Genomic DNA, 19,470 nt, shown 5'->3' on the forward strand with positions numbered 1-19,470 from the left:
CACTGAAAACAACAAGATTTATTTACCCCAAAATCTTTCAGGATCTGAGCTATAATCAGCTTTGAGTTAGGGAGAGATGGATCCTGGTATCTAGAAGAGCCTTTTATTTTTTTGGTATCAAATTCATTTGAGTAGATATTGTCTCATTCAGACAAACTGTAGAGAATATTTGACTAAACTCTGGCTTTATGTTCCCACCATCTTTCCATATTTGTTGTCCTGCCATTACTCATGTTCAAAGCAATGTCTTCTGCAAGAGCCGCACCGTGCTCTGGTTCCTCGGCTGATTTGCTCAGTAACCAGAACGCCAGTACCAGGAGGCAACTGCAGCGGCTCCCATTGCAGCAATTTGCAATATCATGCACTAAAACTTCACATCTCTTAAGGAAACAGGTATGAGGAATAGGTCAAGAAAAAGAGAAAAGCTCCAGTTGACACAAACTTAGCTCAACAATCAGCAACAATGAGAAAGACTGTGGAATGCACAATGACAGACGAATGGGACTGAGGTGCAGTCCCACACACCTATCCTTCCTTCTCTGTGTGACAGAAGCTCTTTAATGATGTTGTCAGGGCCCCTAGATGGAGTAAGAGTCTCAATGTACGTGGTGACTTATCTGTCATCCTTTATTTTACACATGCAATCCTTAAAGATATCCTGCAAATCCAAGACAAAACAAGAGTTTCAAGGCAAAATATAGATGAATGAAATGTGGAAAATTAAACTTGGGGAAGATCAGCACCTTTACAAGAGATGCAGTATGATACTAGTGTCAGCTTCATTTATCAGAAATTGAGTTCAACCTCCTCAAACAATATACACCGAGAGACCGATTCCTTCCGTTGTGCCATAGTAATGTCAGTGAGTTCAGCAGAGTTACTTTCCATTTACTTTCTGTCAGGAAAGGAGACAGGCATCTATTCATCCACATGGACCAAAGGAAAGGCTGAGCATACACACAACTTCTCCTGGAATTACCCCACACTTTGCACAGTATAGGGCCAAACACTGCTCACAAATACCCTGCTAGAAATCCATTGCAGCCAACAACAATATCACAGACATAATTCAGTCTGAATTCAGCCTAGAAATACCTTAATTAAGCACAAGGAAATCCATAAAACCACTGTATATCACAAACATTAACACCAGGAAGCTGAACGTTCATTGTGTAGAGTCCCAGAACTGTATTAATGCACACTGAGGACATCATATTGTGCAGTCTCTTCACACTTATAAAAGCAGGAAATTATTTTTATGGCCAACATTTTCTGTTCTCACAATTTATCCTAGTACACCAGATACATGCTGTATGAAATCTTCCACCAAGACTTATAGAAAATAATCCTAGGTGCAGCTGGGGGGGGGGGGTAAAAATACGAGGTAACAGTTAAGCTAAACTTCTCTTTGAATATTCTGGGTCTTATGAAGTTGATCTGTATTGCTAGAGGTACACAGACTGACTTTTAATGTAACTCTGAAAACAAATGAACACGTTAAAAAACACTCTGGGAATTACAGGAGAGAACTATACTAACCATTATGACAGCCTGACTGTCCTACTGTGGACTATTTGCTGTCTTCACCCTGAAGAAGCCCATAATTTGCTGAGAATAAATCTGAAGTTTTATTTGTAAAATTTACTGGAGTCTGACACTGAAAGGGAACAAGGAAACGCTGGAGGCAGTTTGGACCATCTACGGGAGACTGCAACAGAGATCACTGTTCAGGCAGGAAGATGGTGCAGACTGTGGTTAAGGTGGAGGAAAGCTGCGAGGTGCCTACTCATTCTCCAGAGCATCAAAATCAGGAAAAGACAAAAGCTCCTCAGCAAAAATCCCAGCTCAGCAGATGCAATGAAGAAGGACACTTTGAATGCAATGCTACAACACACAGTGCAAAACGCTGTGGCTTATCTTCTTATGAAAACTATTTTCTGCAAGGACATCAAACAGTCCTTTACTGTCTACAGAAAGCACCTATGGACTGAGCTCATGTATGACTTGTCAAGACTTACTGCTTTCAGTCCAGAATGGAGGCAGGGCTGGTTCAAGATGACGGACTGAAGCTCCATAGGAACAAAGGACCGTGATCACCAAACTCACTGATACCTGCTCCAAGGAAGACTTCTTCCTTTTTTTCCCCTTTTTCACATAAATATGGCAAAAACCAAACAGAATGACCAACATGTGACAGGCATTAAGTCACACTGCTTAATACACTCTGGCATGTTATGGAGATGCTCGTGTGACAACAGGCCAGGCCCAGCAAAATACCCAAACGGGACAGCCCAGAACAGCCCAGGGAAAGGGAACAAAGGCTGAAGTGTAAGAGAGGCTTTGCCTGGAGAAAGGTGCTTAGAGCCAAGAGGATAACAGGAACGGAGAGAGCAGCCAAGAGAATGAGGGTTGCAGAGAAGTCAGAGATAAAGCAAATGCCACAGATAATGACATGACGCTGAAGAAGGGACAAGGAAATGATGAAGGAGGAGACAAAAACACAGTTACAGTTTGAGGGGAAAAACCAAGAGGGTGAAAGAAGAAAAAGCTCTCACGTGAAGACGCAGCATCCCTCAGAATATATGGCGATCCTGTTATCACCACGGTATCAGTTTGTTTGCATAAGACTGTATATGTGCATATATTTTGCAATTTTTAGACTATCTAGAAGAGTACTAAGCTAATAATCACTTATTTTCTTTTGTCTGAAGTGTTCATTAGGAGGACTGCTGTGAAATAAGATGCACAAACTTTCTGGTTTGGGGTTACTCATCACAAGCCTGCCAGACTAAAGGTGACTGGCGCCTGTTACCAACAGCAGATGTTCTGAGACATCAGTGGGGAACTGAACAGACTGTCCAACCTTAAACCTGCACCAGAAAAACCATCAGAAATAGCACAGTGAATGGCAGTTACAGCAGAGTTCAGGAAGTCGGTAAGAAATGATTTTCAGCTATGATCCAATTACAAAAGCTGTCTGCATCAAGGCAGGGCTGAGCCGCCCGTGTAGCAGAGGGCAGCGCGTAGGTATGCTTGGGACGTGGCCGAGTCTATGTGCCTGTCAACTTCTGACTCAAAGGAAGCCAATTCAGTCATTTTCCTCTGTAAAGGACAAAATAATACTAGCTGACAAACTTCTGCAACTCATTTTTTAACAGGAGCCACTTGGAATCATGGGTATGTTTGAAAAATCCATCTCTAAGTAAATGAAAATGGGAGAGTTTAAGATATATAGCCTTGTCTGGTTCACTCTTTTTGACATTTAAATGAATTCCAAATGTCCACTGATAGTTCTTGTATCAATCTTGTACCAGACAGACTTGCAGTGGTAGTCTTTATGAGCAAATACTCGGGGACATCTGAGATACCATAAACCCTTTAGGTAGCAACAGCCTACTTTGTGCTAACATTGAAGAAAAGTCTGAATAGTAGTCCCTCAGTGAACATGCCAAATATGCAGGTGACATGTCAGCTCTCTAACCGCTATTATGATCTGTCAAGTGTATTAATAAACTTTTACAGTTAAAAGGAAAAGAAAAGAAAATCTGAACCCATTTTCAGGATATTGTGCTGTGAGTGAACACTTACAGACTAAAATCCTTATGAAGGATTTGTCTGCAGGGAACATGCTAAATCAAGCCCTTTTGAACTTTTGATTAAATAATTGATGCATAATGCAGAATGTATAATATATGCGTCCTTTCCCCATAGTTGCCTGGAAACCCATATGGAACGGTACTAGCAGTTCCAGGAGCATTTAGTCTCTAAGTTGCTGGTAAAGACAAAGGAACAAAAAAGTTTTTAAAATCATTAACTCATCTTTCTTTCCATTATTCAAGTACTGCAACATACCCAAATTAGTAACTTACACAATGGTATCATGACTCTTGTAATATAGAGTGCTTTTTCTTTTGCTTTTTTTAAAAGCTATTTCTCTTGGAGTCATATGAATGACTATGGGTCTCAGCTTCTGTTAAAATAGAAAACAAAGAACAGAACTAAAATTTTCAGCCTTTATATTTTAATAATACTAATAATACTACTAATAATAATGAATATTCAAGGTGGTCAGAGAAGAATAAAACTAAGAACTGAAAATGTGTTTTTCCCCCCCAAATTACAGGATTTTAAAGCAAATCTCATTAGAAGACTGATCACTGAGGGTTTGGAAGAATATGAGAATGCCATGATCACAAATTCAAGAGGCAGATTGTTTTCCCAGGAAATAAATGTTTCAAATTGCAGCCAAGCAGACCTTTTGCACTTCTTGAGTAGGCAACATTGCTTGTCATTCAATTTGATTGCTCTGTGACCCAGCCTGAATCTATCTTGTACTTTACGGCTTCCAAAATGGAAGGAAAATCATGACACAAACCAAAGAGAACACTACCCATGGAAACCTACAGTGATGAAGGATTAAGTTATTTAATCTAAACAATTCTGTAATCATGATAATTTGCTGGCTCTGTTTCTGATGGTCATTCTGAGAAAAAAAGGATGAGGGGCAAGCACAAAATTGCACAGGCTATATACAGTCCTTGAGAAGGAAAAGGCAGGATATTGAGAATGAATGCCCTGTGCCACGGCAGGGATCCTCATGAGATTCTTGCACAATGAGGATACCACCATTGAGCATTTCTTGTACACGCCATTCCACTTTAGAGAAAATAAATACTTGCTGAGTCAAAGAAAGAATGGCTTTATACTATGGTGGCAAGAGGTCTCATTTAAGTAAAGAGAAGTAGTTGTCAGTTCCTAAATCAATTAGCATCTAGATTCAGTGGTTAAGCATCAACAGGACAGATTGGAACACTTCTGAATATCCTCTAGCTTGGTGTTTAGGGAACTTTTTTGGATATGTAAGATCAGTGCATATTTTGTCATGCAGAAGAGAAAGTTGAACCTGGATGTCTTGTTGACTTCCTCAGCCAGTGGATAACACAAAGGTCATGGCATCATTTCCAGTGTGGAATCAAGACTTTCATATCCTTTCCTTTTACTACAAGTACCAGACACTGTGATTTTTCATTTTGTGGAGAATGGCATGTTGAATGGGATAAGATAAAATGATACTTTAAGTGTCAGTCCAGTATAGGAAAAAAAACCCCCTAACCAAAACACCCAAATCCAAACCCTAGTAATTTTATTTAGGTTTAATCAAATAATTTTTAAAAAGTGCTTGCCATCCTGACGGGGGGCCCATAGCTGTCACAGGTTGATCTCATAATTTGATACCCAAATTGTCAGTTTCTAGGACAAAACCAGTTTCAGCAGCTTGCTGTAGCATTACAGGAGGTATAAGAGTACAGACGGGGAAAAAGCTTTAAGAAAAACATCTAAAAATAGTGTGTTTACAATAACTGTCATTCATTTTCAGTGGGAAATTATTATTTTTTAGAAGGGTGAGAAATTATTCTAACTTAAAACAAATGTAAAAAGGCAGATCAGATCAGAGAGGCACCCAAGAGCATGTATGGAAATTAAGCTGACATGCCTACATGCCTCAGCTGTGACTACTTAAGCCCAGAGGAGGCTGGAGAAAGAGGAGGGGAGGAAGAGGAGCGTGGAGGTGGAAGAGATTGCCCTGGACATTCACATTCATGGCAGTTGTGCTCCCTATGTGGAAACAGCTCTATCACAATTTGGATAAAACAAAACAATGAAAAAAAAAATCACTCACACAGAATAATATTGAAGGGAGAAACAAAGACACTGAAAACCTAAGGTGCTGGGATTAAACTGCCAGAGAAACAAGCTCCCTTTTTGTCTGCTTTAATTAAGCCACATATTACTATCACCAGCACGGCTTTAAATTCAAGCTTTTAACTGCCAATGATTTATTCTGATCTAGGGAAACCAACAAAATCTGCTTTTTGCAGCCAGTCATAGAATAGTCTCACAACACATTCAGAAAAGTTCATCAAGGATAGCAGCAGTTTTCCAGCTGTACAGTTCTGTATTACTGAGTGATGTTTAATTGTATAATGGTTTTGATTACGGTATGTTGTTATGTTCTACTCCTGCTGCCACCATAGCCCAGAGGGAATCTGCATGTGAACACAATATTTCATCTCAGCTTGTTTTTCTGTATAAACAATTGGGTTTTAATAAATTCACCGAAAACCAAATATTAAAATAAACCAGCTGCACAATGATCACTGGGGACAACTATAAATTGTGCTTTTTGGTGGTTCCCGAATACAGGTGAGTTGAGAGATACATGTAACTGCTGACATTGGTCTTTCATGCCTTGTTTTAGGAAAGCCTGTTACGCTTCTGCGTCTGAATGCTATGGGTGAACAGCTGTAAATCAACCCTGTCAAGATGGCATTTTCCTGGCAGTAAGGGGAGCTGAGCAGGAGTCTGTATGGTGAGAATGTATATTGGCTGCTCCAAAACCCGTTCTGATGCACTGGAGGTGAAGTGAAGGACAATACCCTAATGTGACTTTGTCAGAGCAACACCGGTCCATAGGGTTTTCAAGTTCTGCGGCTGCTGCAGACCTCATGGTGCTCACCTGTAGTTTTTCCATCTCTCTCCTCAACTTCTGCAGTGTGAACTATTTAGGGCCACCTTTAAAACACATCCAGAAAATTTAGATGAGGAAGAAGTCAGCTATTCGCATTTTGTACATTTTGTACAGTGCAGACCGGAATAAACATGTAGCACGTTTGATCAGGTTTCTGTACCTGCTTCCTATCTGCTTTTATTATCCCGAATAATGAAATTGAACCTCAAATGATTAGGGTGCTGCTATTTCCGAGACAATATCCAATACCATGATCCAGCAGAGCAGCCCCAGTCAGCTCGCACACTTGTGCTTTACATTCTGAGCTCTGCAGATGGCGTAACCACCAGCAGTCTTTTCTCTGAGGTCCTTCTGTAGAAGACTCTTGGCATTCATTAGGAATTATTCACGCCCAAATCTCAAGATCTTCCCAAGACTTCTTTAGTATTTCTTTGGTTTTTTTCTTTTTTTTTTTACAGAAAAGGTATCTACCTCTTGCGTTAGTATTTATGACTATTGCTATTGCAACAGGTCTATTGCTACAGGAGTTCTGCAAAGTAATAAGCAAATAGCCTGCAATCACCTCGTTCTACAACCACCACATCTTCAAAGGTACCGCATTACCTACAGAGTTTCTCTTTTCATTACTTCCAATTTTAGAAATTGTCAGCAGAAATAGAGAAGCATAAAATGAGTTTAGATTCATGGTGCACTAACAAAGCTTCCCAACTTTCAGGATTCCTGCATGTAGAATTTTGTGGGTGTCTAGCTTCTGGGATTATTGTCACATATTGCATCCCACATTTGGCCGCTTAGCAGATTCAGAGGTGTGCCAACAATAATTTGTAAATGTTATTGTTTTTTATTTGTAGCGTTAACATAGGCAAAGGGGAATGTTTAAATTTGAAGGAATTTTTCTTTGAAAGATAACAAAGTTATTAAGAGGAGTTCCTAAGAAGAATTTCTTGCTTCTCTGAAGGATGAGGCTGGACTGGATTCAATTCTATCCTGTTTGACAAATAATTGCCATGACTGATATTGATTTTTCTCTCTTTGCTGATTTTATTTAAACTGCCTGTTGGTTTAAGTGCTCAGAGAGATTTTTATAAAAGAAATACTTTTCATATGCTTAGTAGTTTTCCTAAAGTTTTATAGAATTATCAGAAAGACATATATTTCCAACTTTGAAGCCTGCTAAATATCTTTAAAGTAGTCTTCCTCTTGTGAAAATGAAATAATTCCATGGAGCAATTAATTTGATCGATGGTGTTAGTACTCAAAGTGCAACATACGTAGTAGTATTTTGGTACACGGTGGTAAACTGTCACCTGCTCTATAATTTTTGGCCAGATAGTTTAACTAGTTTAAGAGAAATGCTGCAAAAGCAAATGGCTCTTAGAACGCGAAGGCACCTTTGCCCATTGAACACTGCCTACTTCACCAGTAGAAGCCAGCCGGGTGCTGAAGGTTACAGCCAAGCACCCTTTTGTACTGAGACGAATTCACAAAGGGAGGTGAGGAGACAAACTCTTGTCTGTGCCTGCATTAAAGACAGCAGAAACAAACAGTGCGTTGTTTGTGATAAACATAGCTGCCTCTTATATGATATCCCGTGACTGTCTACGCTAATGAGCACCTTCGGGTAAAAAAGATGGTGTTAATAAAACCCACGCTCTGCTTTCCGTGGAACAGCCACTTCTGGCACTCAAAGCAGCTCTCTGCTTCCATCCTCACACACCTTCAGCCTGTAGCCAAGAGCAGCTCCCTGCAATTTATTAAATTAGCTCTTTAATAGAACCCCATAAATATACTCTTTCCAAGCAATTTTTTCCAAGTAAGTCTGGGCCGGTGTGCCAAGGGCAGGGCAGGAGAGCACAGCTGAAAGAAGACAAGGATGGCTTGAGTGACAGGAGGTGCTATGCACTGGGAGTGGAGCAGAACTGCCTTTGAGCTTTTGCTTCTTCTATTCTCCCCTAAATGAAATAGCTCGGATGCAGCAGAAAGGTTTTTTTCCCATGTCCCTTTCCACCCCGCCCCCCCCACCCCGAACTTACTGTTGGGTAGTGCATAATGGTAACTTCTGTAGGGGGCAAAAAAAAGAGAGTAGCTGACATGAGCCAGAGGTCTGATATTAACCATTTCAGGGCAGTGCTTGGTTCAGTGGCTCTATGCTTGGAAGCTCTGCCTTGGACAGCCATTGCTTGAAATCAGATCAGGTGGATAAATGACTTCTTTTCCCACTAATAAGAGAAAGCCATCTGAGAGAGCAGCAGTCTACCAGAAACAACCAGAAGAAAACTGTACTTGACAGTGAAAAGACACACACTATTCAGCCCATTCCAGAGCAACAACCATTATTCCATAAGTTGCACAGATCCTGATTCTTAGGACTACATTTATGTTTAAGTTCCTTCCCTTTTTTTTTTTTTTTCATCAGAAGAGGTTGATATAGTATAACTCTTGATATACGATCAGCAAATCACTTCTTCAAGGTTATCAATGGCCACCAGAAGGCAAGACTTGGCACAAGCTGGCAAACTGAAGGGCATGTGCATTGGTTCTCTATGAAGAGAAGCAAAAGTTCCACAAAAGCAAATCACAGCTGATGAATAAGAGGAACAAAGTTAAGATTAACAAGCAATATTTTTAGCCAGCCAGCCACTCCCAAGAAGGCTATTGCATGTTTAGGTTTTTTCATTTGCTTTGTATACAGTTATCAAAGCAATTAGCGTTATGACTTTGCTATCACTGTCAACTTAGTTGGATACTTCCGTCACCTCAGACTATTGCATTCAGTTACTATGAAAAAAATGAAGTGAACATTTTAGCCTCTTAAACATAAAATAAAAAAAAATAAACTGAATGCAACATAATAGTGTCTTGCAACATATTTCCTTCTGAATGGTAGAAGTCAGATGCTGGGCAGGTACTAAACCCCTCCTGGGTTTTGTGTCTGGCAGCCTGCTTATGGTGTGATACCAACCCATCAGTTCATACTTCACATATTAAAAACATGAGAAATGTGCTGCAGAAGTGATTGAAAGACTAGCTCCGTAGCTAATAACCCAATAAATACTCTCCAAAGTCTTTTCCGCCACAACTTGGCCTCTCCTGTATGTTTGGACAGCATAAGCTAAACATTTCTGTAACGCAGATACATGTAGCCTCAAAACTAGGAACTCCCTCCTGGATGGTTAATCTCTATTTGCAGTGAGCATTTCTTAATGTATTTACCACTGTGCGTAGCACAAGCGTAGCCAGGCTGTCATTCTAGTTTAGATATGAAGACTAAAAACCTTGTTTTCTCTGCATTAGTCCTTTCCCTACTGCCTCTGCTGGCAAGAGTTCCCCTGGTTAGGATTTATTTTTTTTTAAACTTAGTGTGGAAAGGTCTGGTAAAACACATAGAACAACCCCTACCATTCTAAGTATTTTGGATGGAGAAGAAAGGATACAATCCATTACAGATTTTGTATGTATTTCCCTTTTAAATTTCACAGCTTTTCTCTGGACTGTGCTAACAGAAACTGCAGCTGTAAAGGAAGAAAGACTGAATCTCGAAAGAAATGTTAAAAAAAAATCACTAATCAAGTGGGAAACATCTCAAGAATGAAGCCTAGACGGAAGAAGACAGACATGCAGAGATTACAAGCAGGGTCACCCTCTTAGAAGAGATGTCTCTAGCTGACCTTCTGGAACAAAGAGGGCTGACTGACATTGTGCTTACTTTGCTGCACCCCAAATAGCCGAGGCCTGGAACCACCATTTCTTCTCCATGGAGTTGCTACAAAAGCATTTAATTTGCAGGATCTGGCACCCCCAAATGTTATTATATGAGAAAACTGGAGAATGTAGTTAACATTTTTATTAATTAAAGCTGTGGCCTGCATCACAACCCACCCTTCTATGACTGAATCACTGGCATGTTTGAGACAGACCGGGAAGCGCAGGGCAAAGCTAGTAACAATGCGACACGAAAGAAGCTCCAACATACTTACAGTTGCATTTCTTCTGAACAAATCTAAGCTTGCATGCTGTTCGGTAGGTGGACAAACGAATGCGATCCAGATCTTGAGCCCCTAGTGGAAGAGAATAACAGCGGCATTTAGATGGAATATGACCTATGCGTGTCTTTGCTGGCAGGGAAGCCAGAGAAGAAAGACGACACATGAGCTGACTCTGCTTAATAATTTTCAAGGCTCTCTCCTTCGCCGGGAGAGTTAGAGAGGGGTGAGGAGGAAGAAGGGGAATGGCAGGAGCTACAGTGTTAAAAGACTTTTATAAAGGAAGGCAAGGAATAGTCAGCCCACTGTGTCTGTCACTTTGAAGAACAATCTGGTCAAGCTGCAGGCTAAAAGACACGCTGGCCAGGCTCCAACAGCAGGGAGAACCTTCATCTAATTTTAATATTTAACAACAAAGCTCGTAACAAGTATCTTTGGCTGACATGCCAGATCAGAACAAGGTATTGTCAGCAAACCAAATTAGAAACAATATCATGCTGTAATGAAAAGACTGATAGCAGCCTGCAGAAGGGGGCAAAAATAATGTAAAGCGTGTGAGGTCTTTCTCCACTTTGCGGAGCTATGTTCTCTGCAACGGAGACCTCAAAGGGTCAGCTCTCTCCTTCACACATAGCTTGGCCCTGGCTGCTCCAACTTAAAGATCTGGCAACATTTCCAAAGCAGCTGCCCAGGAGATGGGTATGAACCGACTGGCAGGTCCTTCCCACGCAAGCGCAGCAGAGAGGGACCAGGATGGCGGCAGAACCTGGCACAGACTCTCTAGGCCTCGGGCTGCTGTGCACCCCTCATAACACTTCCCAAAACCCTCAAAAAGTAGATGAGGAGATTGTGATTTAAGCCCTTCTCCTTCTTGGCTGGCAAGTCTTACACAAAGAAGTGTTGCCTCAAAGCTACAATATGGCCTGTGAAATACAAGACTGCTTATTAATTGTACCACGTATTTCATGGAAACACATTCAATTAAATTTCTGCGTATTTGCTTTTTCACTACGGTTGGCCCTCTAACGGAAGTAAAACCTGTTTTATTCAGTTGAGCAAGGTACCAAGTTAGAAAACCCAGAGTTTCTTAAGGAACTGTCTGCATGAAACACACCCAAACAAGGTGCAGTTGGGCTGTAAGAGAAGGGGGGTGGAATATGGCCCTATTCTGCTTTTACACATGCTTCCCAAATGCTTTCTTTAAGATTCATCTTGACATTATTAGACTGGCCGCTCAGCTGCACTGGTGTACATGTGGCCACGTCGGCATTGTTCACCCCCACTTTCTTAAACAATCTGCCGTCCTTTGGACCCAAATTTTTCAGATGTGCTCTGACCTGCAAGATGCAAATGCGAACGATATTCTCCCCTCTCCCCAGACTCTGCTCTTCTCCTCTCTGGATTCTCCCACACCATCTTCCCAGGGCTCCCAGCTACTCCCTTTTGCCAGTTGGCTGTCTTAACACCATCTGTTCCTGGGAGAAGTCACCCCTAACTACTTAACATCAGGTCTGGAAAGTTTTTTTCTAATTTTTTTCATCAGATGCTTTATTGTTAAATTACAGAGGTCTTCCTCTTCTCCATTAGCATCTCATTGACAGCTTTTGGAAGACCTCTTTACTAGTAAAGGGGAAGACAATGCTCGTAACACTAAGTCCTTCCTTTTTTAATAGGACCGATGAGTAAAATGAATTTAACTTTTCCCTTCTTAACTTCAGTAAAAGCTACTAATAAAAGCTTCCAGAGCTCCTTTATAAAACTTCAGCCTTTTAACAAGATGTAAAGATTCAAAGCAAAGTGAGACTCAAGCTTCCTAGGTTGCAGTATTAATCCTAAATAAACAAATTTATAGGCAATAATGTCGTTTTTTCCTTTACTATTTACACACACAGTGGGAGTAGGTGTTTTTGCTGGTAAATCCCTGAAAGAGACAATTCAATTTAATCATGATTCATGTTTTGCTGCAGTCAGAGATCTATTTGTTCAAATTACTTCTGTAGCAAAGTGACTTCACTTAGATGGAGAGTCCTGAAAAAGAAGTGGAAAGATGTGCGGGACTGAGCACGGCAAATGAGAGTGTGAATTTGTAACTTGCCTGCAGGATTGCCAGTGGCCTCTCCTTCCTTCTGCCCGCTGGCAGTGTTTCACTCTGTTGCCTTTGAATATGCTCATCTCATGTAACACTGCGGGCAGTTTGCAAAAATAATAAAGGGATACATTGCAAGCTTTGGTTGCTGTTTTCTTGCTGGATAATACGTGCTGGCAGCACAATAGTGATGTACATTTTGAACTCTCTTCATCAGTCTGGATATACCTGAGCATGTCAGGTAAGACTAAGGGTAGTGATTTGACATCCAGTGGTGTATTCTGAGATATAAGACACAATCTAAACTTTAACCACTGGACTCTAGAGAAGATGATATTGATTATGATACTAATTCACATAAGTTTGTAACTTGGAACTAGAAAAATCCCTCTTCTGAAAAAAAGGAAATGAAAAAGTCAAACTAAATTTCTTTAAATGCAGGGAAAATAACAGAGTTGCCCAAATCTAAAGTGAGAGTCAAATCCATCTATTTCTTGTTCAGGACAAATTTCCTACTTAAAAAGGCACGAAAAGTTGGATTTTATTTTTTTTTCTCTCTTGTGTAGTCTGGAACATGCATGTGTAGTAGTAGTAGTAGGGAGGGTGGCAGGCAAATAGAAAAGGAAAGCACACGTGAGATAAACCAGACTCAAGTAACTATGTCAAAATATTAAAATGTGAAAGAAAAAATAGTAGACAACAACTATTTGTGTACAGGATGGGAAAATAGTCCCTCCTCCGCCTCCAACTGCTGATTGTACATTTTCCCAACACCTCCTTAACTCCTCCAAAACAACCCAACAGCCAAACAGCCTTCAAAACTGTGGGAACGAACCATAAATCCTCACAGCAAAGTCTTAAGCAGTTATCTTCCATTTTAGGAATATTTCAAACTAGCTGAAGTTAATGGAAGTTGTGCTACTGACTTTAGCTGATACAAGCTCAAGTCCTTTCTGTAATCCCAATTAGAAGTATAGTATATTCTGATAATGGACAAATGTATCATCCTTTTTTCTTTTCTTTTTTTTTTTTCTTCTTCTGGCCAAAGAACAACCCCTCCCTCTACCCATCCAAGATGTTGTACACGAGGGACAAGAGAAATATCCGAGTTAAACAGCAAGCCTTGTGTGATACTGAAATAATTACAGGGCACAACAGAGCTAGTGGACACAGTGGAACGGGCCAAGATTGCTCTCAGTAGGCCATCTGAATGAGAAGTCCTTAATCTGTAGAGCTCAGGAGCGCAGATGTAGAGTATTTGGTCACCCCTGGGCTCACCCCTGGAGAACAGTCCTGAGGACATCTAACTCATCAGCGCAGACCTGGCCTTTCAGTGTGCACAGTTGCTCAAGTCCCAGTGATGCTCATCTTAGTCTCCCCCAGAAGATGGGGGAGATGTTCTGTCATTTTTTTACTATGTTGCAGGGGACAAGTAATGGGAAGCTTGGTAATTACAGACAGAACTTAGGTAAATCTAGTAACAGAGTGACAGTCTCAAACTTCATACATAACATAATTTCCTTGAGAAATGGTAGATTGTTTGTAAGAGAAATAAGAGATGACTGTCAAGAGAACTGCAGGAACATTGTTAGGACAGTACATCCCTGACACACTATTCTGCAGGAAACACAAAGCTTCACTAGAAACTATAAAAAATGTGCTGAAGTAGGGTACTGTGTCTGGCTGGGATGGAGTTAACTTTCTTTATAGCAGCCTCTGTGGTGCTGTGTTTTAGATTTGTAGCTAAAAAAAAGTGTTGGTAGCACACCGATGTTTCAGCTATTGCTGAACAGTCCTTGCACAACACCCAGGCCTTTCTGTTTCCTACTCTGTCCCCTCCCAGAGCCAGCAGGGGGTGGGCAGGAGGTTGGGAGGGGACACAGATGACAGATAACCCCACCTGGCTAAAAGGATAGTCCACACCACATAACCTCATGCTCCGCAATAAAACTGGGGTAGGGAAAGAAGCGGGTGGGGAGTTTTGTCTTCCAAGGTGGACATTGCTAGGAGACTGGCTGGGCATCGGTCTGCTTTTAGGAGGTGGCAGGTTACTACCTTGGTATCACTTGTTTTTTGTTATTTTTTCCCCTCTCTTTCCATCACTTAATCAACTGTCTTTATCTCAATACATGAGTTTTCTTGCTTTTGCTCTCCCTATATTCTCTCCCATCCCGCTGGGGGCTGGTTGGAGATTAAGCAAGTGGTTGTGTGGGTGCTTAGTAGTTGGCTAGGGTCAACCCACTACAGATACCCCTCCTAAAAGATGCAGTCTTTTGGAGACCTTTATCCCTCTTCATTGCTACCCGTGTATTGCAGCATATTGCAGCAATCAAGAAGCTATTGATTAAAATAATACAATCACAAAATCTGATGTAGAAAATCCTTCTCTCCTGCTATTTGGTCAAATCAGCCCATTTTCCTGCAGTTTTGGTCTCACAACATTAAACCATCTGTGAAATGGAGGTATCAATTACTTGAGGTGGAAAGCTTGCATTATATCTGGCTTGGTCTATCACAGAGAAACACTTCTAGGAAGTACTTACGCATTTCTGCAAACAGCTGCCTTCTCTCTGCCATGGTATTTCCTCTTTTCCCACAATCTTCAATCATTCTGGAAGACAAAATCATGTGAAAATATTGAGTATTATTCTCAGACTAAACATACGTATGTAAGCATCCATAATCTATCCCAGAGAACTTTTGAGGTTGACTGCTGCCCCACATGTACCCAATGCCTTTTGCCAGCCTCTCTGTGGCATGGTTAGCGGAGAAGCCGGTCCCCAAATTGTCCTCCATTCCCTAGACTCTGCTTTCAAGCATTTGTTTTCCCTGTCTCTGTCTTTCTCCCAAAGGCAATGTTCAGTTTTTCTGTTTGATGTAACTAACTGACTTACATAACACAAGCTCTGAAATTCATTTTAGGTTTTCTTAAATAAGGAATCTTCAGTTTAAATTATGTAAGAGAGAAGAAATCATAAAAGATTCGGGTATTATTTTGTAGTTTAGAAAATGCCTTTCGAGCCAATTCTGGGTGGAGGAGACAAAAACCAATACAACAGCAACTAAATCTCTACTCCACAACATAATACCCTCTGTTTACTCAAGCAAATACACTCCAAATATTCATTCAAATTCAAGACAGTGTGGCTCTGATTAAATGAGTGCCAGTAAAAGGCTCAGAAGTAAGAATATATTTTCCTTCAGTTTTCAGATATAAAAATCTTCAGAATGTTTCAAAGAGCGCTACTGCTGGATAGAGCAAAGAAACAGCTTCCTTCACAGCCAGCATTCAAACCATGGAAGACTAAAGCCTTCAGAGTGAAGATAAACATCTTTAGCAGCATTCAAAAAATGAAGCCAATGTCAGCATCACCACTTCCTATGGGTAATTACTCTAGCAAACCAACATCCTTTCCTCCCTGCCAAGTCTGGTTAGGGCTTCTGACCTGCATTGTAATCTACGTCCTTACCTCAACTAGACTGTGTAAAATAACATTGGACCACCTGGAATATAAAGGAGATGCTCCATAGAGGCCTACAATCCAAAATATTCCACCGTATCCCATAGCAAACCCACATACGTACATAACAGGCAGGATAAAGGTATTGGATGCTGAAGTCTACCATCACCAAAGGACTCAGGACAGAAAACCAGTTTCCTTTTATTTCTCAGAGAAAGAAAGGCAATCACATAAACGGTGTTTTGTTGTTGTGGTGTTTTTTTTTTCCCTTCCAAAATGAACTGTTCAAATGAAGTGGTGGTACATTGTAACTGCCTTTTCCAAATAGCCTATTCAATCCTCAGAGTACTGATAAAGGCTCTGCTAAAGCTCTGCCTACGGTGGAGAATTTGCGATGTGAGCAGCTGTCCCACTAGGAAGTGGACAAAGGGTACGGCTGCAGCCTGTTTGCAGGGATATTCAAGTTCACCCTTATGCTCTAATTTGGCTGGGAGTGACACAGACGTGTGTAGCACGGCATTAAGCCTGCGCTAATATATCCTGCCTTTCTGCAGAGATAAAAGCTTGCAGTATAGTGCCTTGCAGAAGTGGCCACCCGGCCTCTGATCTGGAGGTAGTTGGTGTCTTGCTAGCTTAGAGGTGCCAAGGAAGACTCACACCTACTTGCAAAACGAGATCTACCTCAAAATACACCAGATCCAACCTGCATCCTAATTAGACAGCAAGTAGTAATCTCTTTGTACCTGGATCAGCCTTAAATCTCTGCCCATAAAAGATGAAAACCGATGTAATCCCACTAACCCCAGCTGGAGTTCCCCACTCCTTTCTTTTTCTAATCGAACTCATAGTCGGAGACAAATTTGCCATGGTAAATGACCAGATCTCATAGGACAGCTGGGTTAATAAGAAATAAAGACCTTTGAAAAGATAGCATCTTTTACCAGGCAGGGCAGTTGAGTGAATACTTCAGAGCAAATACAATTTTAGATTAACTTTTATTATTTGTAGAGTGGGTCACAGGCCATCATAATTTTCTCTGACTTCTCCTGTATTCAGAATTATTCTACAAACAACACGCAACTGGTTTTCAGACTACATACTGTTCATATTAATTGACTGAGATTGGGTTATTTTGATTTTGGCACAAGGATTACATCTTCTTTCAGTTTCTTGATACAATTTTACACTTGTAAATCTTATAGATTTTTCTCCATTAATTAATGGAGAATTTCTCCATTTATTAATGCTCTCTTTCCACCAATGTTCTCTAACATTTGTGAAAAAATCACTGGTCTCACAGCGATTGACTTTATTGAAAACAAAAGAGGTGTAACTTTATTCTCCCTTCCCTCATACTGCCTCTCGGATAAAAATATTCCTTAGCTATTGCTTTCAAGTATCTACAGTGCATCCACTGGAACGTGGCTCATCTGTGACCTTATTCACCACGTGGAAGAATTTTCCCAGTCAAAATTAAGTAAAAAAAGGTATTTTTCAAATAATGCAAATTGTATAGCAAGTTCTCCACTTCCTTCAGAGAGCCCACTCCTGAAGTGTCCTTTTAGTGGGGTAAAAATCATTAACTGGTTTTCCCTTTTGTGCAATTCATCCTCCCCTTACTTTTATTGATGTTTTTATCTCCTTATATAACATGTTCCCCGGACCCGATCATCATTTTTCAGAATGTCCCGTTACCTACTGAAACTGAATCGCCCCTTTCGCAGCTGGGGATTATTGCCAGGCCTGACAGACAACTTTATATTTATACACACACAACTCAGGCTTCCTTGGAGAGGGAAGAAACTTTGTATTTATATTTCTGAGACTCTCACTGCACTAGATATTTTGCAGATTTTAAAAGAGACAATCCAAAAATCCTCTGCAACGGGTGTTGGGCATCCCCTTTTCAGCCTTGTTCACCTTGATCCAGCTCACAGGTACACAGCTCGGCTCTTTAACTCAGATTACAGAGACTCGCGCTTTGAGCCCGGGATGTGCTCAGCTCAGTCCCTGGGGCTGGCCGTCAGCATAATTGACTACAGTCACATTCCAATAGTTCTCATTTTGCTTATAACACATGTCAAGTCACAGAAAAAAGAAAAAAAAAGTACAATTTGTTCTACAGGGGAAAGGAGCAAATGGCAAAGTGAAGTTTAATGTACTTTACAAAACAGAATAAATTATCAAAGACATAATTTTGAAAAATATTAATTAATGTACACTCTTCCCATAGTAGGGATTAGATTATATTTGTCTTCTATTGATCCCTTCCACTATCTTTTTCCCTTGACTTTTCTCCCCAGGAAATAGCTCCTCCGCTGCAGGTAGGGAGAACACCTACTGTGCGTCTAATTAAAATTCTTGTCACGGGCTAATTAGTAAGGTACCAATTAGCAAGGTATTAACGCTTCAATATATTACAGACATTCCAGAGCAGAAATCATTCCATGCATAAGGTTTCCAGCCTCTGAAAAAGATACCGTGAATGTTTCATTTCTACCAGTGTTTCAAGCTGAAAACTTTTATGACATTTGTAGCGCTTGAAGGTAAATAATAAATAAAGAAATAATTTAGTTTGATTTGAACTTTTTCGATTACAATTTCATCTTCATGCTTATCATGTATCAGAAGCATATTTTTTAATATGCTTTATTTGTTCATTAAATCTGGGAGGGAATATCATATAGTATAGGTAAGGTGAGAACTAAATGCCTCATTTTTCTTTCCTTTGCTGTTGTGCTGCTTTGATTTATGAGTACTGTAATAATCTCTCTCACACATAAGTGCTTTTTGTGTTTTAGTATTTATAGGGTAAATAGTGTATTTTATTATATTTCCATTTCTTGAGCTATCTCTATGCACGGTAAAAGCAATGCCGGCCACAATTAAATCATTAGCTGTAAAAAACCCATCAATGAAGTAATTGTCTGTATACCTGGAGAAGTAGCTCCGCTCTGGAGAGTTCCATACACTTCCCAGGAGACTGTCAAAAATTCCCGACCTGACACACACGTACACTTTGATGGCTTTCAGGAAAGTCACCCCATTAACACTTCCACAAATCCCCATCCCGTTCGTCTGTGACAGATGAAGTGCCCCCGGGGAGGCGGGAAGCACGCCAGTGAGGAAAATCGCCTGCTGAAATTGATTAATTGTGGCATGAAAAGTCCCATGTGACCCCTTTGACGCAGCCGCGCGTTTGACAAAAGAGGCTCCGAATCCTGACCGGTGACATTCCTGACGGTCTTTCAGGCTGGATAAATGTTGGTTTTTCCATCGCGGCAGGCACAGAGGGAAAAGAGAAACACTTGTTTCTGCCTCAGTCTTGTCCAGTTGTGCTCGCTGCGGCTCTGAAGCGCTTGGGAGCCTTCTGGGATGCAACTTCTAGCTGGAGGTTTTGCTCCAGAAGAC

The 19,470-nt window shown here is 40.7% G+C and overlaps 1 protein-coding gene across 19 annotated transcripts in view; it reads right to left on the reverse strand.

The window, feature by feature from the left end:
- DTNA (dystrobrevin alpha) overlaps positions 1-19,470 on the reverse strand; it is a 231,605-nt gene that overhangs the window by 85,595 nt on the left and 126,540 nt on the right. For 18 of the 19 annotated variants that reach the window (XM_054815374.1, XM_054815372.1, XM_054815388.1 and 15 more), the window contains 2 exons: positions 15,142-15,209; positions 10,507-10,587 (listed from right to left, as the gene is read on the reverse strand). In XM_054815374.1, coding sequence (XP_054671349.1) covers positions 10,507-10,587; positions 15,142-15,208 — 148 coding nt within the window. In that variant the 5' untranslated portion in view covers position 15,209. Of the gene's footprint in view, positions 1-10,506; positions 10,588-15,141; positions 15,227-19,470 lie in introns of those variants that run through there. The other variant, XM_054815389.1, reaches the window with a different exon arrangement.

The sequence above is a fragment of the Grus americana genome, chromosome 2, assembly GCF_028858705.1.
Source record: "Grus americana isolate bGruAme1 chromosome 2, bGruAme1.mat, whole genome shotgun sequence".
Classification (NCBI taxonomy): domain Eukaryota; kingdom Metazoa; phylum Chordata; class Aves; order Gruiformes; family Gruidae; genus Grus; species Grus americana.